This window comes from Clupea harengus, chromosome 18, assembly GCF_900700415.2.
Source record: "Clupea harengus chromosome 18, Ch_v2.0.2, whole genome shotgun sequence".
Lineage (NCBI taxonomy): Eukaryota > Metazoa > Chordata > Actinopteri > Clupeiformes > Clupeidae > Clupea > Clupea harengus.
The window spans coordinates 6,936,518-6,961,471 of NC_045169.1; the positions used below are offsets into that span (position 1 = coordinate 6,936,518).

General features: G+C 45.4%; 1 protein-coding gene across 3 annotated transcripts in view; it reads right to left on the reverse strand.

The window, feature by feature from the left end:
- Positions 1–7,543: 7,543 nt before the first annotated feature.
- lrch4 (leucine-rich repeats and calponin homology (CH) domain containing 4) overlaps positions 7,544–24,954 on the reverse strand; it is a 36,492-nt gene continuing 19,081 nt past the window's right edge. Inside the window, exons 2-19 of one of the 3 annotated variants that reach the window (XM_042710367.1) lie at positions 24,060–24,204; positions 23,066–23,195; positions 22,337–22,442; positions 20,492–20,735; positions 19,666–19,762; positions 19,442–19,547; positions 19,219–19,322; positions 18,737–18,789; positions 16,753–16,902; positions 16,022–16,093; positions 15,487–15,544; positions 14,873–14,939; positions 13,825–13,914; positions 13,190–13,287; positions 12,659–12,796; positions 12,386–12,463; positions 11,857–11,862; positions 7,544–7,933 (exon numbers count right to left, since the gene is read on the reverse strand). In XM_042710367.1, coding sequence (XP_042566301.1) covers positions 7,763–7,933; positions 11,857–11,862; positions 12,386–12,463; positions 12,659–12,796; positions 13,190–13,287; positions 13,825–13,914; positions 14,873–14,939; positions 15,487–15,544; positions 16,022–16,093; positions 16,753–16,902; positions 18,737–18,789; positions 19,219–19,322; positions 19,442–19,547; positions 19,666–19,762; positions 20,492–20,735; positions 22,337–22,442; positions 23,066–23,195; positions 24,060–24,204 — 1,913 coding nt within the window. In that variant the 3' untranslated portion in view covers positions 7,544–7,762. Of the gene's footprint in view, positions 7,934–11,444; positions 11,863–12,385; positions 12,464–12,658; positions 12,797–13,189; positions 13,288–13,824; positions 13,915–14,872; positions 14,940–15,486; positions 15,545–16,021; positions 16,094–16,752; positions 16,903–18,736; positions 18,790–19,218; positions 19,323–19,441; positions 19,548–19,665; positions 19,763–20,491; positions 20,736–22,336; positions 22,443–23,065; positions 23,196–24,059; positions 24,205–24,954 lie in introns of those variants that run through there. The other 2 variants (XM_042710368.1, XM_042710366.1) reach the window with 2 other exon arrangements.

Below are 24,954 nucleotides of genomic sequence, written 5' to 3' on the forward strand. Positions count from 1 at the left end.
GTCCTCGATAGCCAGTTGGTGGTCATCACTGTTCTCTCTGCAGTTCACTCTTCATTTGTTGTCAGACTTGAGTAATTTCCACTTTGTGTAATGCACTTTTTGCAGGAGTATAAATACATTTGTTGTATAGTATTATGCTGCACTAAAATAGTGCTGTGCTATCAATCTATTTCTTCCATATTCTTCCATATGTGAGGCTGTCATGCAGGTATAGGGAAAATGGGAAGGTTCAACAGTGTCATAGCGCCATAGTAACAGACAGAGGTGGCTGATGGGTAAATACAAAGTGACCAGAAAGAGAGGAAGTAAAGAAGACTGAAGGAAGAGAGAAGATTCAATTCCATTCAAGAGAAGGAAAATAGAGAATCTGAAGCAAGCAGATGGATTCAACACAGACAAACAAACCAATACCCAATGCCAACATCAGCACATTTTACACTATACTTGGCTATAAGAATCAAATGTTACAAAGTTACAAGTGAGTCAAAGCTATCCAGCATGGCTCCATATCACATCATGTGAAAAAGTTCATGCTCATCGTGAACTACACTCTCCCAAATGTTTACAAAATATACTCGGAATGGATTCTCCATGTGGTTTTTTTCACTCCAAGTAAAGCAATATTATTATTCCTCTTCTTTAAACAAAGAACACAAATAGTAGTGTACAGTACCCACGACTTAAAACAGGGCAGCTTTTTAAGCTTCTTCTTTCTAACTCATTTAAATGAAGAATCTGTAGACCAGCTAGCGGGCTCCCAGTCAGAGCAGCCGGTACTGTTCAAACGAGTTGTGAGGTGAAAATCCACATTAAAGTTTACCTCGGACTCCGGAGTTGGGTATAAGTGTCTCTTTATTCAATATGCATATCGGGCTCACTCATGTCTTGGCAGACAAGACAGAAGCAAAGTTGAACACATCACGCAAGGTTTATTTAGGTTGAAGTTGGCGTTCTCTGACGCCAAAGCACTTTGTCAGCAGAGATAACCACATGTTGGGTTCCAACGTCTGAGGTCATCTTACTATGCTTTTTGCAACGTTGGGGTGTACATGTTCCAGAGGTATGAAAGAAGTACACATAGTCTTTCTTTCCAGCTACTTACATACACTAAAGTTTTAAGCACACATACAAAGCCAGAAAGGTCAGCACTTAAAGTAATACTATGTAACAATTCTACCTTAAAATAACAGCTTGAAAAAAATTGGAGAATGGCCTCTCCGCCATTGCCATTGGGGGTCTGTAGGGAAATTACTGTGGTCTGAAGGATTCCTGGAGCCGCCCGGTCCTTTGTGTCTGAGCATGTGCGACTAGGATCGGGTAGCGATTTCGATTCAGAGCTAGCCATCTTTCTGCTGGATTAGTAAGTAGTTTATTTGCTGTCCTGCTTTGTCTTGTCTTGCACTTGCTTGATGTTTGACCAAAGTTGTTGACTCGCTAGTTTGTCATAAACGAGGAAAGCAAATGTCAACAGGTTTCGCCGCTAGGGGGAGCTCCAAGCCAAAAACTCCTTAGTGCTGCTTTAAGACACAGAGGCATGTGATTACCACACATACATGATTATAGTCAGAATTTTGCAAAACTCAGAGTTTTAAACCTCCAGTTAAGCTGTCCGTGTAGAACTGCCATGGGTTGATAGCAAATACCCACTCCATTGTGTGAGCTTTTGACAACTATCAAGGACTAGGTTTTCTCTCTTGTATTGAGATGTATTTATGCAAACAGCTTCCTCACCTGCACCTTTTTCCTTTGCCAAGGTTTGAGACTTCATTAGCTGGTTCCAGCTCAACACTTCAGGCACAAAGGCCCGAGGACTCCTCCCCAGAGGGGGCAGGAACTTAACCTAACACTCCGTCAAGGTACAGGCAGCAATGGCAACAAATACGTCCTTTTGACACGGTCTATAAGAACGTGATGCACCTTCAGCAGCGCTTTTTCTGACCCTTTCCAGGCATCACTAGCCTCACAGCAGGAGTCTATTGAATATGCAGCACCTTGTTAAGGACCTGTCTGTTTTCTTAATAGGAAAGCTGTGCTGGAGGGGGGGTTATTGATTTTCTCTTTACATCTGTAGCATATGTGCCTTCATCTCAAGTAAACCATTGGCAGTTGACTAGAATGGATCAGGCGCACACTTGCTGCTGTGGTTCATGAATTATAACTATGAACGTCCACATTATAGTTTCTTTCCATACAAACGGCCTCAGGAAGATTAAGACGTGGAAGGTCACCTTGGTCACATGCTCAGTAGAAAGGAACACTCAAGCCTGTCTTTCTAAATACCTTCTCTGTGTGCATCTAATGCGACTCGCCTGACTACCGAACGACCTTGCATAGGACTAGGCTATTATTTTTTGCAAAGAGATCTTCATTACTAATGTAGTTAAGTAATGTGATCAACATCTAGACACAACCATATATCATCCAGTCAGCAGAATCAAGTCACCATGAGGATTTTAGTATCTGCGTCACACTCAATCAGGCAGGACGAAGTGCTGCGTCTGAATTTAATCGCTTTTTTATTTTTTTTAACGTCAAGAAAGAGTTCCTTCCCGACTGACTCTCTGGCTTTGCAGATCTGGCAGGTTCAGAGTAGGTCTCCGTTCGGCTGTTTTTAATTAAATTGCGTCTTCAACTCTGTCGACTTCGTCTCGTCTCCGTCAGCGCGAGATGACTGTGAGATTAATTATTAGTGGAGAGCGGGAAGAGGAGGCAGAGAATGAGAGCGTTGCTGCAGGTGCCAGAGGGGTTGAGTGCAGAAAAAGAGAGAAATCAGCGCCCAGTCCAGTGGAGAAACGTGTAGAGCACTCTTCTGCTGCCGAAGATAAAAATGTTCGCTACTTAAGAAAATGACATTTTGAACTTGAGAGAGATAGAAGAGACAGTACACTGAATCTGAAATGCCCACACCATTGTGTGTGAATAGGATAGGTATGGTTTCGTGTCATTGTGTCCAGTGCAGTACCAGGGGAACATTGTCCAACTTATTTTTACAGTGTATTTTGTGTTTATATGACATTGGCTACCGTAGATCGGCAATAGACACACTCCACCTTGCAAGTTTATTTATTTATTTGTTTATTTTATGGTATTTTGAATTTCACCAGCATCTCAACAACCTGCCAAAAGCAGGGGCCAATTTTCTGAAATGTTTGGTGAGAAACGAGAAAATCTGGCACACAATTTTCACGGTACACTGAAGTGTCACCTCAACCAGCACTTACAAGGCCATTTTCTCTCTCCAAGTTGAGGTTGAAGTTGTGGTTTGCAAAGAGCACTTTAGATGGCCACGGTTTGGCCTCTGGATCTCAACAACAACTGCTCTATTGTTAGAGTGGATTAACAAGTTAGATGTTCCTTTCAACTGATTGCTGTCGTCTTGAAGGTCAGGTGTTGAAGTGTGTGTTTTTATGGCATAACGGTATACTTCAAGTGGTAGCCTATAGTGTACACAAAGTGGAGACTGTGAACAGCCACACAACAAAGGTGTTATTTGTGGTATTATTTGAGAAAAAAGGGCAGATGGCAAATATGCTGAATGGACACAAAGCCAGAGATAGTGGCTGTTAACTCATATAGTGCCATCCACAGAACAGGTTGAATAGATGCTGACTTACCAAAAAGTTACACCTGTAATTAAATATAATGGATGGCTTTAAGATAGTGAGCTTGCAGGTCTTCCACTAGACATCAGTGACAACTTGATTGGCCAGCAGGAGATTGTTGTCTCACCATTGGAACAAAAATGGCTGAAATTGAAAATGCATTGAGACGGTCCATCGTTCACAGTGGGGGTGGTATTCAGAGATTTATCACAGCTATCAAATGTACAGAATGTGTGTTTCACCGGTAATAGTAGTGATACATCAACTGTAGCTTGCCAACAAAAGATTGGACTCTGGAGACTTTTTGGAATGACTTTCAGGAAATACACACTTTTAAAGAAATGAGGGAAATAAAAAGACAGTTCCATTTCAGAGAGGATTTCTTTCCTCTCTTTAAAGTGCAGTCTGCGGTTCTAATCCCATACACTTTTGTCAATTTCAGCGAATTGCTCCTCACGGTCCTCTAGCTGTCCATTCAGTGTCTGCTCTCAGGAAAACTCTTTGCACACAGTCTTGGCTCTGGAAGAGGGAAACAAACATAGGGGCTCGGGCTGAACCGGAAACAATCCCAGCCAATCAACACAGTGTTTCACGAGCTTTGAATGGAGGGGTGTCATTTGTTGAGCTCATATGTCAACAGCCTTTCCCGAAACTGAATCATGGACTACACCTTTAAAAAAATACCTTGAGAGCCCAAGAGGAAGCGTTTTACTATTTCAGCCTGTCTAACAGTGAGTTTAACCCGCTTAGTGGTAGCCTACTCTTTCTGTGAGATGTGTTTCAATGGTGACCTTACTCTGTGCTTCAAAAGTCTTGAGGTAGAAAAGTCAACACGATCTTGCATCGTGAACGGTGTGAACACCGTCTCATTAAAAAGACATGAGACAAAGGCCTTATCAAAAGCATCCATCCCCTGGCCACTGGAAACCGGAGAGGAAATCACCAATGCATCCAAACACAGTGAGCACCACTACGGCAGCACGACTGGAATAGACTGCTGAAAGTGTACCATTAAACTGCGGCTGCCAAGCCCTCCATTCTAATGAATAGCCTTTGGCTCACTGAAAGCATGATATGGCAGTCAATCATCGGCGCTGTTTAATTATTGATCCGCCCATGAGCACGGGGTGATAATTGCCGGGCCGGGGTCATCATGGAAAGATCAGATGTCCGCTGGCAAACCGGAAAGTGAAATACAACTCGGAAAAATAATAGAATGCGGAATGAGAACACAGTCCTTTTGGGAGTCTGTTTGATGCTGCAGTTACGCAGAATAGGGTCCTTAATTGGCCTATATGAATGGAATGTTAATATGCTTTTGTGGAATTATTTCTTTATGAGTCAACTTGGACTTCCATAACAGCAGTGCCAACCCTGCCAATGACATTCCTACACAGCCGGTTTGAAATGTCAAGACATTAAAGCATACTTCACATGCAAATTCCGATGACATATTCATGTATTGATTGGTCACATCTGATTTTAGATGAGCTTATTACATTAAATATTCACCTCAGGACAAGTATGTTGGTGAAAATCATTTGATGCTTAGTAGCTTCACCTGGCATTGTTTTGGGAGTATATACTATGGCGGCCATGTTAAATGGAAACATAACAGGATATCTGTATGATACTGTATGAGTTTCTGTTTACCTGAGTGAAGTCGATGGTATGGTTCACAGACCTGGCTATCGTGAGGGTATGGTTCACATACCTGGCTATCGTGAGGGTATGGTTCACAGACCTGGCTATCGTGAGGGTATGGTTCACAGACCTGGCTGCCGTGATGGTATGGTTCACAGACCTGGCTATCGTGAGAGTATGGTTCACAGACCTGGCTGCCTTGATGGTATGGTTCACAGACCTGGCTGCCGTGATGGCCTGCCCACACTGAGTGTGACTCTGAGACAACATGAGATTGTCTCCCACGGCACAGGCTCAGTGCCACTGATGCAGAAATTCCCATTTGCTGGAGAATGTGTAATTGTATGTGTGTGTGTGTGTGTGTGTGTGTGTGTGTGTGTGTGTGTTGTGTGTGTGTTGGGGAAGGGGTGGGGAGTGCTGGATAAGAAGCAGAAGAAGTTTGTGGCTCTGAAATCTTAGTCTGAGGATAAGCCCATGAGGTGCACCAACAAAGCACTCCGTAGTGGAAGTGCTTTCTCATCCCTATTAGAAATCTGAAGGACTTGCCCCAAAATATCAGCCTCAACCCAAAGCTGTCTTTAAAAGGTCTTAAAGTTTGAACCCTGATTACAGTCTGCCAAGCAAAGGACATAATCAGGTCCTTATTGTATCTAGTCTTGCCCCCAAATTGACCCTGAGGAATATACCCCCACTTCTCCATCACTGTGTTCTTATTAGATCTGTCCAAATGTGGAGATTAGATCCTGGAATCCACCTCTTTCATAAATCTGCTTTTGAGAGACACTTAAATAGAAACTTTTGCAGTCACAGAATAAGTCTGAAGATGGATATTCTTTGAATGCACGGAAGGGCAGCAGTCAGTATGAATTTGAGCTGTGGCCTCACAGAAGAGTGCACTTTAAACAGTTCATTGGTTTTTGGGAAAAGGCAGAGAAGAATATTTTTCTTCTTCTTGCAGAAGGCAACATAACTGATTTGCTTCTCCCTCGTCTTTTGTGAGGGCCCTGGTGCAGAAGGATGCGGCTTTGACAGAAACGATAGATAAAACGTTTATCCTCGGAAGATCATGAGAGAGTTGGATCACGTTCACGCATGGATCACATTCAGTTACTTTTTTTGTCTGTGATTTGTCTTGTACGGAGCTGTGAACAAATGAGAACCTATGAGAATACATCTTTTGTCTTTGGTCTATCAGTGGGGAACCGATTGGTTATTTTAAAGATTAGTGCAACACTGGAGGAATGTGTTTTTAATCATGGTACGGTACACACTGAGGCAAGGTTTCTCCTAAAGGAATGTTTCCTAGATATCCAGAAGGCCACCTCAAACTATCTCTTACAAAATATCCAAACTGGAATGTTTTAGTTATTAGTATTTACTGAAGACCTACATAGCATCAACACTTGCTTAGTTAATTATCAGGAGAGTGGAACGAATACATCAAAAGCTGTTCTCTCTCTATGTGTGTGTGTGTGTGTGTGTAGCAAAAATGTCTTAACTAGTACCATTTTGTGATGTGATCCATCACATCTGCTGGTCCACAGGGACCAATGATCAGTGATATCAGGGTGGAGCCATGCGGTCAACTTAAGCAGTCACTGTGAAATGGAGTTTAATATAACACACAACTCATGAGGCCACATCGTTAGCAGTGTTTATGAGCAGGCCACGGGAGCTACCGTCTCTTATCGAAGGGAAGACATACAATGTCTGCTTGCTGTCATTATCGCAACCAGTCAAGAGTAATGACCCAAATCAAGCTAATTAAGCTTGCATAGTCATGAGCCACATCCTTAAGTAACTGATTAATTGACATAGGGGTGGGAGAGGAGTAATGATTTCACAAGATCATTTCTACTTTCTTACTTGGCCGGTTTGGTTTATTTTTCACCAGAGAAGTTTTCATTAATTTACTAATGGTGTGTTTTCTGCTCAACCAGAAGCAGTTAACAGATGATGGTGTTGCTGAAACACCCACAGATATTCTCCATGATATTCATTCCCGTTTATTTGTTGAAATCTGCCCTTCCCTGCTGCCTAACACTGCAAAAAAATCACTGTAACCTGATATGGTGTCTAAATCATTGTGCCAAGATGTGTCAAAAGTAGACAAACAAATCAACAAATTAATAATAATGGATTGTATTTATTTGTAAAGCACACTTTAAAATAGTCTCAAGGTTAAAATGAACCTTCCAAAACACTTTATTTTATAATTGTATCATCTGAATACTTTCTTACAAATATAAGACTGGCCAACAAAGTAAGTTTGAATACATCCACATATGTTTTTGTCATGTTATTATGGAAAGGTAAGGTCCAGCCCTGAGGGCCTTGTTTATGCAGATCACATGTTGCTGCCAAAGTGGTGTATTGGAAACTAGTGAACACATGACTTCTCTTCAAAAAATAAAAGCTTGTTTCACTCATTTGATCCAACTCATATATCAAAGTGTAATACTTATGGAAGAACATAGGAAATATGGGACACAGATTCAATTCATTTCTCTGCCGCATTAGGAGGTGCTGCCATTATTCTGAGCAGGCGTTTGGAGGGGCAGCCCAGCGGGTTCCTGCCGGGATGACCGCCGGGGGCCGATGGGCAGCTCCATCAGAACCTGGACCATCTGAGCGACCCGAATCAGGCCCTCATCTTCCAGGATGAGTTGGGCTGGACAGAGTGCATCCTGCAAAGTGCGTGTGAGAGAAGGCCAGACATGTCAAGACAATACACACACTAAGACACATCCACACACACACACACACTCTAAGACACATCCACCAAGGGAGTCATACTGAAATGTTTGATGCAGACATACACATGCAGTGATGCACCAATGCATGCAAAGATGGAATTCATGCATTATACTTAAACACAGAGCTCCAGAATGCAAATCACAACTGAACACAGATCAGTCAAGCTGCTACGTTCTCTCAAACACACTCAAAACGCTGACCACATCTCAGCCCAGGCAAAACTATGCATGAATCGCACAATCTGCTTGTTAGTCAGTCACTCATGAAAACACCCATCACCTTCAGCATGCATAGTTAGTTGCTCAAAATGGCAAAATAAAAATATCACTCAAACATGCATCACAGCCTGTTTGTTTGCACTCTTCAAGTCCAACCTTCGGGGGAGGGATACTTACCATTCCCGACAAAGTAGTCATCCATAATCAGACATTTACTCCTTGGCATAAGACATGAAACTGAGACAAAAATCAGCACACAGAGAGACAACTCCAGTTTTGTGCAGCGATGTTGAAATGCCATCCTGGGTAATGGACTCAGTTTGGTTTTGGCTGATTGGAGTGATATGAGCAAGGAAGAGCCATTTCAGAAAGCAGAAAAGCTACACAGCGCAGAGAGAGAGAGAGAGAGAGAGAGAGAGAGAGAGAAAGAAAGAAAGAAAGAAAGAAAGAAAGGAGAGAGAGAGAGAGAGAAAGAAAGATAGAGAAAGAAAGAAAGAAAGAGAGAGAAGGAAAGAAAGAAAGAAAGAGGAGAGAGAGAGAAGGAAAGAAAGAAAGAAAGAGGAGAGAGAGAGAGAGAGAGAGAGAGGGCAGCGCAACATGGGCAGCATGGCAAATGGCTCCATCATCCACTCATCTAAGAGGCTCTATTTGAATAGGAATATTCACTCTCACTGTGGAGGGGAAGCAACCATTTGCTCAGCAGGCAAGAAGCGTCACACAAACACAAAGACAGGACACGGCACACAGCGAAGTATGGTCAAAGATTTTTCAGGTTTTTAATAAATTTCTTTACAGAAAGAGAAAAATTATATATATTTATATTCATATAAACTCATATTTAACGCCTTATTAAATACAATGCTATAGTATAAATACTAAATACAACAGGTTCCCCAGTTGACTTTTTTGCCCCCCCCCCCCCAACCCACCCAAAAGCAACATCAGTCTCTAAACCAGTGAAATTGTGTTTTCCCGACGTATTAAAAAATATACAATTTGGTTTGGAGACATTATCATAACCATCTCGAAAGCAGGACTAGCAAAGTGGTTACATTTGTTTTTGTAACAGACATGGTATGAAGCCATCATAGTGGTTCCTTATGGAACTATTTCCTGTACAGATTACCCAACAGCTCTGGCCAGCAGCAATGCCAGAGTCCCTTGAAATTTGGCTCTATCCTCTATTCTGGGTACCCCGACTCCCACCCCCTAAAAAACGTGCCCCCATTAACCGCAAGGGCAGATTTTCAAGTACTTTCACATGGTGGGGACCTAAAGAATGTGGTTCAGAAATGGTTTGTGGTTAAAAATCTTACCAAAAATGTTCACATTGCAAAAATATTATTCTCTCTTTTAAATGCTTTATACAAGTACTAACATGCTTCTATCTATCTGCTGTTTAAGATGCTGGTCAAATCTTTTAAGAGGGGTTGTGACCAGACACTGGTGTAGTGGCAGACTGGCTCTTTGCACCCCCATCTCCCCTCTTTCTCTCTATCATTTGATCTCACTCCTTCTTCCTCCCCTTTTCCTCACACACCTTTAATCTTCACCGCTGCATGTACTCTTTCGACCTCTGAACTTTCACAGACTGCGTAAATGTCTGACAAACAAAGCATACAAGTGTTCCAAAAGAACAGAAAAGTCACAGCGCAGGGCTAAAGGAAGCAGAGGCCTCATGAAACAAACAAACAACTACACAGCTGGACTTAGCATATCCACTATTACACAGTAGTGGCTTCTGGGAAATGTAGTGTGGGGTCACCCAATAACATCACTTCATTTGTATATTGCCCGGGTACATAACAGAGATATTAAATAAGGTATGACAAATCATTGTGTTCCCTTTGGCCAGTTTCTACTGGCTACTTCATGAGGCCTCTGCTTTGGCCAAGCACTGCCACAGAACTCCTCAAAAAGGCATTGGTACACTTAAATAAATACAAATTTAAAACACAACAATAACTTAATCCTCTGTATACACGTATAGACAAAACAAGCTAATAATACTTGCTCGAATAACCAAAAGGAACAACGTAGCAACAACTCACTACAAGCTTAGAGATATCGTTTCAGTACCATGAGATTTCAAAACCCAAATCATAAAGCCTTCGGAAAACAGTGGTGTACCACTGCCCCCTGTTGGCCACAGTCAGCATAACAGAGGAAGCATAGCAACGAACGCAAACGAACATCATGAACACGGATCAAGTCATGTGGACAGAGGCACGTAAGTTTGTGAGCAGTAACAACAATCCACGCAGAAAAGGAATCATTCAATTATTTGAGCCTTTTGGGCAGAAATGACTTAGCATAGGTGATTAAGAAAGAAAGGATGTTTTAGTGTCATTTAAATGCGTCAGGCTCCTCTCCACGTGTTAAGCCCTATAACTCAAGCCGTTTGGTTCCAGCCTAATTTGGTCTGATCTAAGGCAGCAATGAGGGAAAGCCCTTGAAAGATACAGCGTAACGTAACATTATAAACCCTGTTGACATTGTTTCTCCTCCTTGACAGTTTTCAAACATAGTGTTCTTTTGTAAGTGAAATCCAACAGGAAATCCTTGTTGTGTCAGTCATTATGTGTAGTAAATAAGACTGAATGCAGCATGGCTAGGCAGTGTATTCGTGATCTGACTGCTTAGTGTTTATTTTTCATATGTTATTTTGAACACCTAACTCCTTGTTTTAGTTCTGGGAACTACATGGCCAGACACAGGGTCTCTCAGACAATAAGACATCCTGCTGAACTTCCTTTTTAAGGACAGTGCTACGGTGGACGGGCTGGTTCCAGACAAGGAGACGTTGCATGTGAAAGCGCTCTCTCAGGCCGGCGTCCAGGAGGACGGGCTGTAAAGACTAGCCGAGCGCAGGGGAGGACTGTTCCATCAGCCCATGTCTATGAATTACATTCTCTACAGAGATCAGAATCTCTATGTGTGTAGTGTGCCACAACATGGGGGGGGGGGGGTTAAGACATATGTCCATATCTTGTGCTGGTGTACAGAGGAAAGCTTGTGCTATTCTAGCGTGTGTGTGCGTGTGTGTGCGTGTGTGTGTGTGCGTGTGTGTGTGTGTGTGTGTGTGTGTGTGTTCCAGGCCCAGTTGGGAGCAGGGGCCAGCTGACCAGACCATTGGCAAGAGCATGCTTTTCTCACAAGGCATAACTCACAACAGCTGGCTGATTTCGCATGGATCGTGCAAGTGTGTTTTACCATGCAGTTATACATAGCTGTGATTGTGTGTATGTACATAAATCTTCCTTAGCCACTGACAAGCATGACAGTTTACTTTTGCAGCATTTGCGATAGCCCATAGTGCGTGCACACACACACACACGCACAGACACACGCACAGACACACACAGACACACGCTCTAGGCGGTGAGGTGGCAGTAGAGGGCATAGAGCAGAGCCATGGCGAGGGAGTAGAAGAGCAGGAAGCCGCTGGGGAGCCGGAGGGGCGGGGCCGAGGAGGGGGAGGCGGGAGAGAGGGAGGAAGGAGCCTCACGTGGGCGGCCCTTTGACTCCTCCACGGGTTCTGCCCCCGGCTCCTCCCCCTCCAGGGCCAGCAAGGCTCGCGCTGTACGCATCACAGCTGGCAGCCGACAGCAGAGCACATCGGACGCTATACACACCTCCGCCTAGGAGAGAGACAGAGAGAAGGGAAGAAATAAAGAAAGAGAGAGAGAATACCAGTAAGAAAAACAAGGAGGTAGGGGGATAGAGACAGGGAGAGGACAAGGGAGAATGAGGGAATAGAGAGAGGGTATGAAATGGATGGAGAAAGAAAATAAAGACAGTACGTAGGTAGTACAACAACAAAACAAACAGCAAGACGAATGCCAGAGAGTGAGAGAGTGTGAAAGAGAGAGAGAGAGAGAGAGAGATAGAACAAAGGATGGAAGAAATGTGATAGAGCGATGGAGGGGTTAAAAAGAAGGATGAAGCAAAACAAAGCACAAAGGAAAAACAAACACGACATTAGATGGACACACATAACAACGTGACAAAACATAGTAATGAGTGTTAAACAGAGTGTCAGACAACAGCTTGCACACATGACAACAGATGACACCTATGTGAGACAAGCCACTGACCTAATGGACAGAGAGAGAAGGACAACAACAGTGAGAGAGAGAGAGAGAGAGTGAGAGAAAGAAGTACCTCTGGGATGCCCAGTTTGCGGCAGGCAGCGAGGAAGTTCTCCACGTTGAGTCGACACTTGGCAGCGCTCAGTTTGGGCTGAAGGGAGGGTTAAAGAGGTCAAAGGTCACATGTCAAACCATACTCCAAAGGGAACATTCAATCTTTAACAGTACAGGACTTCCTCATTGTGCCTGGGGAAAGCCCTTTTCTAACAGCTACAAACTGACGCCAGTGAAGATCAAGGTTGCCCAGGAGAGCGCGAAGTAAGGTGAAGAAAGGCGATTGGCTCACCACTGCGGGGGAGGGGATGTGGATGATTGACACGGCTCGCGGTCGGACTTGATTGACCAGCTGGCAGAGGATGGTGCCATTGGACAGGGCGTCGCCGAGGTCTTCGGGGAGAGAGATCTTCAGCTTGGACTCCAGAGTCTGGGTGAGACAGAGGGGAGGTGACAAAGTGAGAAAGGGGACAGACCGTAGAGAACAGAGGAAAGGAGGGGATGGGAGGAGGAAAGGAGAACAAAACGACAGAGCAAAGGAGAGAAGTTGAGGAAAAAAGACAGAGTTTGACAGGAGAGAAAGAGAGAGGTGAAGAAAAGCAAAGACAGGAGAAAGGGGAGAAGAGAGTGAGAGTAGGAGAGAAGAGACTGAGAGTAGGAGAGAGGGGAGAAGAGAGTGGGAGTAGGAGAGAGGGGAGAAGAGTAGGAGAGAGGGGAGAAGAGTAGGAGTAGGAGAGGGGAGAAGAGAGTGGGAGTAGGAGAGAGGGGAGAAGAGAGAGAGTAGGAGAGAGGGGAGAAGAGTAGGAGTAGGAGAGCGTGTGACCTTGCGCAGCTGGAGCACCTCTGGCTTCTCCTCCCGGGGACTCCTGAGGGTGGTGCGGGACTCACTGCGTCCAGACTCCACCAGAGACTGCACAGAACCTGCATTCAGAGGGGGGAGCAGGCAGCTTAGAGCAGAGGAGACTGGAACGCACAGACGACGCACTCCAACTACATGTAACATGTCTGGATACAACTCTGAGAGCAATCAACCGAGTGTGTGTGTGTAGAATAGGTGTGTGTGACCATACTTTCATTCATACAATTTTACACATGTATGGAGTCTTGTTCCTGTGTGTGTGTGTGTGTGTGTGTGTGTGTGTGTGTGTGTGTGTAACTGTGTGTGTATATGGACATGTGTGTGTGTGTGTGTGTATTGCTGTGTATTGCTGTGTATGGGTGTGTGTGTGTGCGTGTGTATGGATGTGTGTGTGTCTGGATGTGGATGTGTGTGTGTGTGTCTGTGTCTGGATGTGTGTGCCTGGATGTGTGTGGGTGTGTGTGTGTGTGTGTGTCTGGGTGTGTGTGTGTCTGGATGTGTGTGAGTGTGTGGTGTGGGTGTGTGTGTGTGTGTGTGTGTGTGTGTGTGTGTGTGTGTCTGGATGTGTGTGTGTGGATGTGTGAGTCTGAGAGTCTTACAGCGAGAGGAGGTGCGGAACAGGAAGCTGTTGGGTTTCTGAGCCTGGCCGGGGGGAGAGGTGGGCTTGGGGGCTGAGATTCCCTCTGAGACTAGAGAAGAGGTGAAGATAATTAAAGGTCTGTTTGTTTGTCTGTTTGTCTCTGTGTCTGTGTCTAACGTTCCAATGGAAATAACCTGATAGCAGAATCGTCCGTGAATGCCTGGATGAGCGCTATGTTAAGTTCACTTTATAGACATGACGATACAAATATCTATCCTTCAGAAGTAAAGCAGTTTGCTGACTGGTGATCATTTTTTACCCTAAAAAAGTTGGTGATCATAGTCCGGTGGTTATACATGACCATGCCAATGACACAAGGTCAGTCCTATAAGTATGTTGTGTCCACACTGATGGCACTTTAACCTGAAATATTCCTGTTGACCGGGTATATTCCTGACTCCTCCAGAGAATGTATTGAGTGTAGATTGCTACATTGATACAGAGTTGAAAAAAAAAGGAGGTTTCTGTTTTATAAGGCTGTTTTAGAGCGTGTGATCAGGTATGGAATAACTGCATTCATCTGCAGCCTTCCTTTTTCATCATAAAATCAAAGTTAAAGAATTTGGTTCAGAATGCGATGAAAATCATCGGTCAGAAAGGTCATTATAATCTTCAGTCTAGTTTTGAGCAGTGCGAGCTTAAACAGCTAGAGAGAATCCTCTGAGAACCATCCCCGTCTGTACTCTCAGTATGAGCTGTTACTGTCAGGCAGACATTATATCAAATATAAAAACTCCTTTTTGCCAGTCAGAATTTTAAACAGCAGCCTAAACAAAGCAGAGGTTACTGCAGGACAAAACCCCACTGCATTATGCTTCAGTGTGAGTTTTTTTTATTATGTGTGTGTGTGTGTGTGTGTGTGTGTGTGTGTGAGAGTGTGTCTGTGTGCGGGCGATGTAATGTCTGTCTGCTGTTGTGGTTGTGTTCATATGTGTTGACAGGACTAGCTTTGAGTCCAAGTCAGTTTCCCCTTTGGGGCCAATAAAGTATCTTATCTGTGCACGTACCTTGTCTGCTGAACGGCCGCTGTTGGCTGGCCGCTGTGTTTAAGAGGGAAGACATCTGGTCTGCACTCTGTACGAAGTCGAGAAAGAGAATGATCAATGTACAAACAATTAATTTAAACAGTAACATTTATGCAATTTGTATTATTACATTATAATGTATTGTATTGTTATATAAATGCATACATTACAAGGATGTGCAGTGTACACTTATGAGAGGTCATGAGAGAGGCCAGGTTGTCTTTATTGTTTTCATGCATTCTGTGTTTAAAGGGTGCAGTAATGTAAAAGTTTGAATATTGGTTTAATAAATGCAGTGTCCAATCTCTTTCCCTTCCTCCCTTCCTCCCTCCCTCCGTCTGTCCGTCTCTCTGTCTCTCTCTCACCAGCTGTTGAAGTGTGTGGACAAGGATGTGCAGTGTACACTTAACCTTCGTCTAATGTTCTGACCATCCCTGCCTTGACCAATCAGTGTTACACTATTTTGCAGCAACCTACATTCAACTTTCTCCTAACATTATTATGCTATTACTAGGTCATGATTGTACTGCCATTTTTAGCAATCGAATTAAAAAAATTCCGTGACATCATAACAGAATAATGAGAGACAGACTTACTGCACATCTATTTCTGAGGCCATTTTGGGTGGGAGGGCTGCTTTCGGTTGATCCACCACTAGGGGGAGATAGAGAGGCACTTTACATGCGTTTCACAGTGCTGTACAGACACACTCTTTCTGGTTCTCTAGGTCTCTCTACCTCACTCCAACACAGACCATATCTTGTTAATTTAGCAGAAGTGGCAGAATGCTGACATTTTCTTCACTGCCAAGATCCCACCCAAATGTGTTTACCAGCACAAAAAAGACACACTCACTCACACACACACACACACACACACACACACACACACACACACACACACACACACACACACACACACACACACACACACACACACACACACACACACACACACACACACACACACACACACACACACACACACACACAAAAATGTGCCATATACAGTAAATCATGATGGTATCCATTCACTACCCACTTCACTACCGTCACACAATCAAAATCAGACACACACTCTCACATGCACAGTAATGTGAGCCGTGCAGTAACACCCTAAGTCAGGGCTTACCCGGTGCTACTTCCTGCCTGTGAGCTGCTCGCTGTGGCGTTACTTCCTGTTTTCACTGCAGTCTTCAGCAAGCTGGAGGAAAAAGAAGACAACGCTAATTTGATCAATCATTGAACCCTAATGGCGAGGGTGTTAAAGACCAGTCCTCAGCACAGGACCTCATCACTGCAGAAGCCCCCCCCCCTCTGAGACGGGTTCTTCCATGCAGGGATCTAGGCAGCAACAGAGAACCGCAGCCAGTCAATGAACAAATGGCATTTACTCAGAACATGGGTGTTGAGATGGCTTAAAACCAGAAAGGGGAAATAAAACAGAACCCAGACACCCCAAAGAGGAAATCCTCCCGTTTTGAGTGAAAAATCTTTGCCAATTAGCACAGTTACTGAGTTGTAACTAATGGGTTGAGCCAGTTGGTCCAGGGCACAGGGTGGAATCTGGACTAAACCGGTTTAAATCCCAATCAGCTTTCTTTACTTCCTGCCATCCTACTCAAGAACTTAATCTTGATTCTTCGTCTCGAGCCCTTGTTTTTGGCTGGCAGAGCCAAACTTGTATTACAATCATTACGACTTGACATCTAATGACAGCAATTTGACTGATCTAAATTTAGTCGAGCTGTCTCCAGGCTCAGGTCTCAAGTCTGGACCTCCACCGCTCCATCCATCCATCCATCCATCCATCTCTCTCTCTCTCTCTCTCTCTCTCTCTCTCTCTCCCTCTCTCTCACTCACACTATGTCACGGGCCTTCTGTTGCTGCACGCGGCGCTCGCGCTCCTGCCAGATGAGCAGCGTGCCGGGCCTCCGCCGCTCCTCCGTGGGGCTGGACGGACTGGAGGAGGAGGGCGGCGGGGAGTCCGCAGACTCCACACTCACACTCGTCCTGCGAGAGAGAGAGAGAGAGAGAGAGAGAGAGAGGAGAGACAAAAAGAGGAAGGGAGAGGAAAAAAAGAGAAGGGAGGGGTGGGTGAGGAATAGAGTGTGATGATGCAATCAAGCGATTGAGCGAGCGACAGGAAATAAAGATGGGGAAATGGGAAAGAGAGAGAACACGTAAATTAGGATGAGAGATGGATGATTACAAATCATGTCTTCCTTCTATTTCCTGCTAAATTATATCTGCTTGCAAAGCTAAGTCGGAATTTGCATTTTCACTTTCAGATGTCACACAGATCACACATGGCCAGTGTAGTGCGTGGAGAGGTGCGAGGAGAGGTGCGCTGGGGAAGACACTCTGTGCAGCTTTACCAGCTGAAGTCTTGTGACTCTCAACAGGAAGTGTTACTGTATGAAGTGCTGCAGGCCACAGTCTACAGCCTCCTCAGTATTAACGCGCGCACACACACACACACGCACACACACACACACAGACACACACACTCACTCACACACACACACACACCCACTCTCTCTCACACACACACACACACACACACACACACACACACACAAAGCAGTGAAATCAAGCAGCAGCTGTAATGAAGTCCAGGGTCTACGCTGGTGATGATTATTCATGACAGATGGCAGGAACTGATATTAGGCCGGAGTGGATAATGACTGGCTGCTGCCTGTGTGCACACGACTGGGTCCTGTACACAGCAACCAATAGCTCACCACTGGCATGTGAGAACTGCATGGCACAAACCACACACACACACACACACACACACACACACACAATACTAAGGAACAAAAATGTCACAATGCACTGACCTCTCTCTCTCTCCTCTTACTCACAAGCATACACATAAAAAGATACAATGAAACGAAAAATGGAACACAAAGCACTAGCCTGTCTCTATACTCTTTTCTCCTCTCACACACACACAGATACACACAGACACAGACACACAGACACACACACACAGAGAGTGTACTGAATGTGATGGATGTGTGGCAGATATTGATTTAGGGGTGCGAGTGTGATTAGTTGGAGTGAACTACAGGTCCAGGCGGTGAGGAGTGGACGATGTGTCCTTCAGCGAGGGATAAATACTGTACGGGAGGCCTGGGTACAGACGGGGGGGACACGCTGGCTAATGACTAGGGCCTGTAATGGGAAAGACAGTCTGTTGACTTTTCCCAGCACTTCAAACACACCAGGACTGAGAGACTGACCTTGCACCGGGAGGGAGGGGGAGAGAGGGGGAGAGAGAGAGAGAGAGAGAGAGAGAGAGAGAATGAATGTAGAGTTAGAGAGACAGAGGAAGAAAGATTGAGCAAGTGAGAGATAGATTGAGAGAAAGTGAAACAAGGTATAAGCGTTGAGAAGGAGGCCAAGAGAGAGAGAGAGAGAGAGAGACACAGCATGAGAATCAAAGCTAAATAGAAAGTGTTGGTTCTGTGGGTCTCTGGCTGCCTGTGCACACATGACATAATGTACGCCAAACACTGTTGCAAAAAACAGTTGACAACCCCAGTGAAATGCTCACGAAGACATCTTTAATGTTGTTGTTAAGTATTTTGAAGTATCGTGTGATGGTTGTAGTGCACCCTGTTGTTATAGTACTTAGGCTGGGTTGTTGTATACGAGTGCCTGCATGCGACAGAGAGATGGTTGGCCGCTGTGGGAAGTCCCCCACCAATAGCACAAGGAGTTTAACTTCTTCTTCTCGTGTAGAGCTGAATCGCAATCCATGGCTGTGACGTGTGAGCTCAGACTCATAAACAGATGATACAGGTACATCAGAGGAGAAAGAGACGTCTGGTCTACTGACCTGCTGTCTGCGGACTCTGGGCTGTGCGATGGTGATACACTTTCACTCTTATCCTGCAGAAGATAAAGATCTCTCAGTACATAGACACACACTCATCCAGACACACTAACAGCGTTCGCTGAAACGGCTGTACTAAACTGAAGAAATCTTACGACATTAAAGAGACTGTAACACTTAGCGTTGCACACTACAGATCTAAGACTGTGGCTCTAAGCCCAAGACAGACTCTCCCCTAAGGGCAGGGATGAACTAACTTTACATACATTAGAGACCACACTCCTTCATCAGCCACAGACGCTCTTGTTTGGCTATATTAATGCAAATGTCTGCGACAACATCTCTAAGCATGGCCACCATACACACACATACACAAAACACTTCACTTCTGTTAAATGAAAACATATAGTACAAATGTTACTTTGCATGTGTATTCGAACAAAGTGATCTCCTGCAGGTAGAATAGCGCATTGAGACCTCCTGACCTGTGGGGGAGCTGTGAGCGGTGTGCTGGGCCGCTGCGGCTCAGGCTCCTCCTCTTCTGTCACGCTGCTGTCGATGAAGTCCACCTGCTCCACCTCTCCATTTACTACAAGAGAGAGGAGAGCATGAAGTTTTAAAGAACTTTTTCACAGTTAGTAGTTTTAAAAACATATTGCTCACTTATCACAGAGTTTGCCGTGTTTGTTTGTGTATGTGTGTTTTTACCTTTTTCTGTGGGCAGTATTGTGTGTGTCTCCTCCTCCAATAGATTCCTGTGTTCTCGGTTAATCTCAGCCATACGCAGAGAGCGTTCAGAGAAGTCATCGGCAGACTACAGACACACACACTTCATTATCAGCATGTACTATATATGTATGCTACACACACACACACACCTCGTTCATTACCAGCATGTACTATGTATATATATACACTACACACACACACACCTCGTTTCCTGACCACCTCTTGCTGCCACTGTCCACGCTGTTGAAGCCAGAGTCCAGCCCTCCGTACTGCCCAATAAACAGCTCCTGATCCGACAAGCTGAGAGAAGCAGACGGTTATACACTCCTGTAGGACAGCACCTTACACACACACACACACACACACTACAGAACTACAATACACAAACTCAGTGCTACACTCCCACGATACACACAGTAAGACACACACATCCCAAACTCTCTGGGGTATCCTGGCCTCTCTCATGACCTCAACTCAACCCCACTTATCTTCCCCATGTCCTCTCCTCTCTCTCTCTCTCCCCCTCTATCTCTCCCTCTCTCGCTCTCTGAGCTGATGGTCACTCCCCTTTGGCTCCGGTTTCAGTGCGCCAGAAGATGGTTCACTCATCCTGCTCATCATCCTTCCATCTCTGCTTTTCCTCTCTTTGAGAAGACATGACTGGCATGTTCCAGTTCTTTTTTCCAGCCATAACACTCTTTCTTTACCTCCATCTCTCTCTATCTACCAGGCCATCTCTTAGTCTCTCTCTCCCACCCTCCCACTTTTGCTCTCTCGCTCTTCCCTTCATCTCTCTCTTTTTCCTACAATTCTCTCAATCCATCCATCTCTTTCCATCCATCCCTCTCCCTCTTTTAGCCTCCCTCTTCCATCTTTCTTTCTTACAGGTTGTCTTTATTGTTTTCATGCATTCTGTGTTTAAAGGGTGCCGTAATGTAAAAGTTTGAATATTGGTTTAATAAATGCAGTGTCCAATCTCTTTCCCTTCCTCCCTTCCTCCCTCCCTCCGTCTCTCCGTCTCTCTCTCACCAGCTGTTGAAGTGTGTGGGCCGCAGCGCCAGCAGCTCGTCCTGGCTCCTCTTGCACGCCTCCATGTTGAGGTACTTGAAGATGTGGAACTTGCCCTTGGAGCAGATCTGTGCCGGCGGCGACTGCAGCGGGTTGTTGTCCAGGTTGATGGTCTGCAGGTGCCGCAGGTGGCGGTAGCAGACGGGCACGCGCACCACCCGGTTACACGACACGTCCAGACGCACCAGCGGCAGCTCGGCCAACTCTGTGGACAAGGAATGGAGGGAGAGAAAGAGGGAGAGAGAGAGAGAGAGAGAGAGAGAGAGAGAGAGAGAGAGAGAGAAAGATGGAAATGAGGACTGGGAAGAACAGGCAAAAGGACAGTAGAGAGGGAGCACAGGTAGGAGAGCAAGAGAAGGAGATGTAGGATAGAGAAAGAAAGGTGGAAGAGGAGTTAGTGAGTGAATGAACACAGCAATGACACAGAGTATTTATCGAGAGCGATTCCATTTCTCTAAAAGTACTGCTATACAACTAATGCCTTCCTTTGACTTAAAATTAAGTGTTGTACCCCAAAACACCTCTGCATGCCAGGTCTATATTTGTGGCAAGCAGTTTCAACAGCTCCATATGAATGATGATGAGAATAGCTCATCTTTAAATCTGTTACAAGCATCACCTATTTATAGCCCCAATAAATAATGACGCATATGTCCAAAAAAGCCACACAGGAAGGAAGGAAGGAAAGAAGAAAGTGTGTGTGTGTGTGTGTGTGTGTGTGTGTGTGTGTGTGTGTGTGTGTGTGTGTGTGTATGTGTTGTGTGTGTGTGTGTGTCCGTGGGAGAGAGATATAGAGAGAGACAAACAATGGGATGCCCACAGGAAAAAGAGCTAGGTTGAGGACAGCTAACAGTGAATGTGTGAGTTTAAAAGTGTTCGGGTGCACTGTTTGTGGCAGAGAACACATCATCTTTGAAGAACTGTGTGAACTTCCACGACTGGTGCACTGTGTCCCTGTTTGCTCTCCTTTCACATGCGAGTTTGCGTATGGTGCACATGTGCAGGTCCTGATCTGGGGTCAGTGGGGGTGTCTGGACTGGATTAGACTCCGGCGCTGCGAGGACAGACCTCAGAACAGAACAAAGTCTGCCGCAAGGCCAGAGAATTGGGGATTACTCCACGCACAGGCCGGCTAGAAACACATGCTTGGCACACAAGTGTCTAACGGTGCGTGCTGCCGAGCGGCAACGGAAAAGCACCGGCTTCTGACTAATGACGTGCGTGATGAGATCTCGTCTGGAGCTGTGCACCAGGCTGGGGACAGGAGCACAGGAGTTCAATTGAAAGACAGCAACAGAGAGTGGATTTGGAAGCACAATTACAAATCCTGTAGAGCGGTGACCTCATCCTAGGCTTAGCCTCGTCTATTGACGAGCATGCTGTATCCTGTTGCATGATCAAACTACACTTAATGTGTCGGCACACGGCAAACAATGACATTCAAGGCAAATAAATACAATACAAAATAAATAGGTGTGCCACTGTGAAATGTATGCTCCCTGGTCCACTTTATGCTAAGTGATCAACTCACAAATTCTCAATTCTTTGAAGGGAAACCGTAGTTGAAACCAAAACTTTGGTTTTCAATTGTCTCAGGTCTTGTTTTTTAAGGGCTAGGAAGAAAGACTAAGGCCTGAATAGAAGCCAGTTCGGAGCTTTCCTCTGTGTGGTGTATTGGTGCTAGCTGAACCAAGCCAATCTGCTGTGACACAAGAAGGCCACTGAATGGGGTTGTGGTGTGGGAACGAGGCGGAGGGGTAGGGTTAAGGGGGGGAGGGTCAAAGGTGAGGGGTCAGACGGACGGACCTTCGGGCAACGTGGTGAGCTGGTTCCTCCGCAGGTTGAGGTCCCGGAGACTGGCCAGCTGGCCAAGCTCCACAGGCAAACCCTGCAGATCATTACAGCTCACGTCCTACAGGAGAGAGAGAGAGAGAGAGAGAAAGCGGAGAGAGAGAGAAAGCGGAGAGAGAGAGAGAGAGAGAGAGAGAGAGAGAAAGAGAGAGAAAAGGGAGAGAGAAAGAGAAGGGAGGAGGGATGGATATGGGGGCAATGAGTGAAAAGCAAAGAGACAGAGAGAGAGAGAGAGAGAGCGAGAGCGAGAGAGCGAGAGGGAGGGAGGGACGGTTTAAGAAAGTGAAAAAGAGTGCAAATATTTGGTATGCATATCACATTGATATAACTTCACCCGCAAGTGGACTGAATCCTTAAGTCAGCAAAGGAGGACAGTTTTGAGAATGACTTATTAGGCCAGAAGACGGCCAGAGAGAGACCAGGAAGGCGGAAGAAGGAAGAAAGAAAGAATTTTAGAGAGAGAGAGAGAGCGAGAGAGAGAGAGATAGATAGAGAGAAAGAGAGATAGCGAGAGAAAGAGAAAGAGAGAGAGAATGGATTAAGACTGAAGAGAAACAGAATGGAAGGATGAAAGTGGTAGGCTTGCTGAAAGGCATGGAGTACAATAGTGACTGTAATCCAATGCCAATGCCGTGAGGAGTTTGTGTGCGTGAGACTGTGTGTGTGTGTGTGTGTGTTACGTACCAGCTGGCGGAGGTGTGTGAGGGCGGGTATGGAGGCGGGCAGGGCCGACAGCTTGTTGTTACTGACGATGAGAACCCGCAGTAAGGGCAGCTGACACACGGATGGGGGCAGACTAGAGAGCTGGTTACGGCTGAGGACACAGACACAGACACAGACACAGACACAGACGACACACACAGACACAGACACAGACACAGACACAGACACAGACACAGACACAGACACAGACACAGACACAGACACAGACGACACACACAGACACAGACACAGACACAGACACAGACACAGACACAGACACAGACACAGACACAGACACAGACACAGACACAGACACAGACACAGACACAGAGACACACAGACACAGACACACAGACAGAAAAGAGGTCATTTGATACAGCAAAGTGTGCTACTTGGGCAAATGTTTACATGTTACACTCCTTTAGGCCTTTCATGTACACACACACAGTATAAAAGCGTTTATACCACGGTGGTGGTAGGGGAGGGCTTAGCTGAGGCCTGTAGGTGGCACACTTTGTGTCTGTGTGTCTGTCTGTGTGTGTGTGTGTGTGTGTGTGTGTGTGTGTGTGTGTGTGTGCGTGTGTGTGTTAGTGTGTGTGTGAGTGTGTTATTAAGGAGCAAACCTCTCCAGCTTCCTGCTTTTAAGGGGTCTGTCATTAGTTGCCATGGCGATGGCGAACAGGTGCGGTCTGGGGGGCCCCAGACCGTGTATCTATCTGTGTGTGTGTGTGTGTGTGTGTGTGTGTGTGTGTATGTGTATGTGTTTGATATTAAGGTAGATGAGGTCTTCTAGATGGGGTCTTAAAAGGTGCCTGATTGAGGTAAATGAGGGCCTGTCGGTGGCACAGGTTGTGTGTGTGTGTGTGTGTGTTTGTGTACCTGATGTTGAGGTAGGTGAGGGCCTGTAGGTGGCACAGGTTGTGTGTGTGTGTGTGTGTGTGTGTGTGTGTGTGTGTGTGTGTGTGTGTGTGTGTACCTGATGTTGAGGTAGGTGAGGGCCTGTAGGTGGCACAGGTTGGCGGAGACGGAGCGCACACAGTTGTGGTAGAGGCTGAGCGTCTCCAGGGAGATGAACTGACACAGCTCCTCAGGCAGCTCGCACAGCCGGTTCTTAGACAGATCTGGAGGAGGACACAGACCAATCAGAGTCAAGAAAACATCAGAGAACACTCAGCCAATGTGACGTGACAGCCAATCAAGAGGAGGCATGTGATTCTATTACCAACACATGATAAGTGGCAGACATGGGGACCAACAGCAACGAACAAACAATTAGACTCTGCTGAAACAAGATGCAGACTAATCCATAGAGGCTAGGACACAGGAAGGGAGGCAGACAGCCAAAGAGAGAGAGAGAGATAGAGTCAGAGTTATAGATAAAGATGGAGACACAGGCACAAGCAGAGAGAGAGAGAGAGAAAGATTAAGTGGGGGAGAATGTAAGGGAGAGGAAGAGAGAGAGAGAAAGATAAACAGACATGAACATTACAGTAACAACACATAATCAATCAATAACAGACATGACGCATGACTGAACAAACACACTGATCGATCGCAGAGATGGAGAGACACACACACACACACACACACACACACACACACACTTGTGATGACTAACGAGTAGAGTAGAGTTCATGCACTGTGGATGACTGGAACACTGCATGGAGTGTTAAAAAGCAGCGTGTGGCTTGAGTTTGGACTGGACTAGGCAGGAAAAACATGCTACTCAAAGGTGACATTGTGGTAAAAACTTTCAGGAAACAGGTGTGAGTGCAGCTTTATTCATGGCAACAGGGAAAGTTAGCAGCACCACAAGGGTCAAGCAACAAATCCAAAGCTCTGTGGGGCAAGGCCACTTCCTATTACAAACT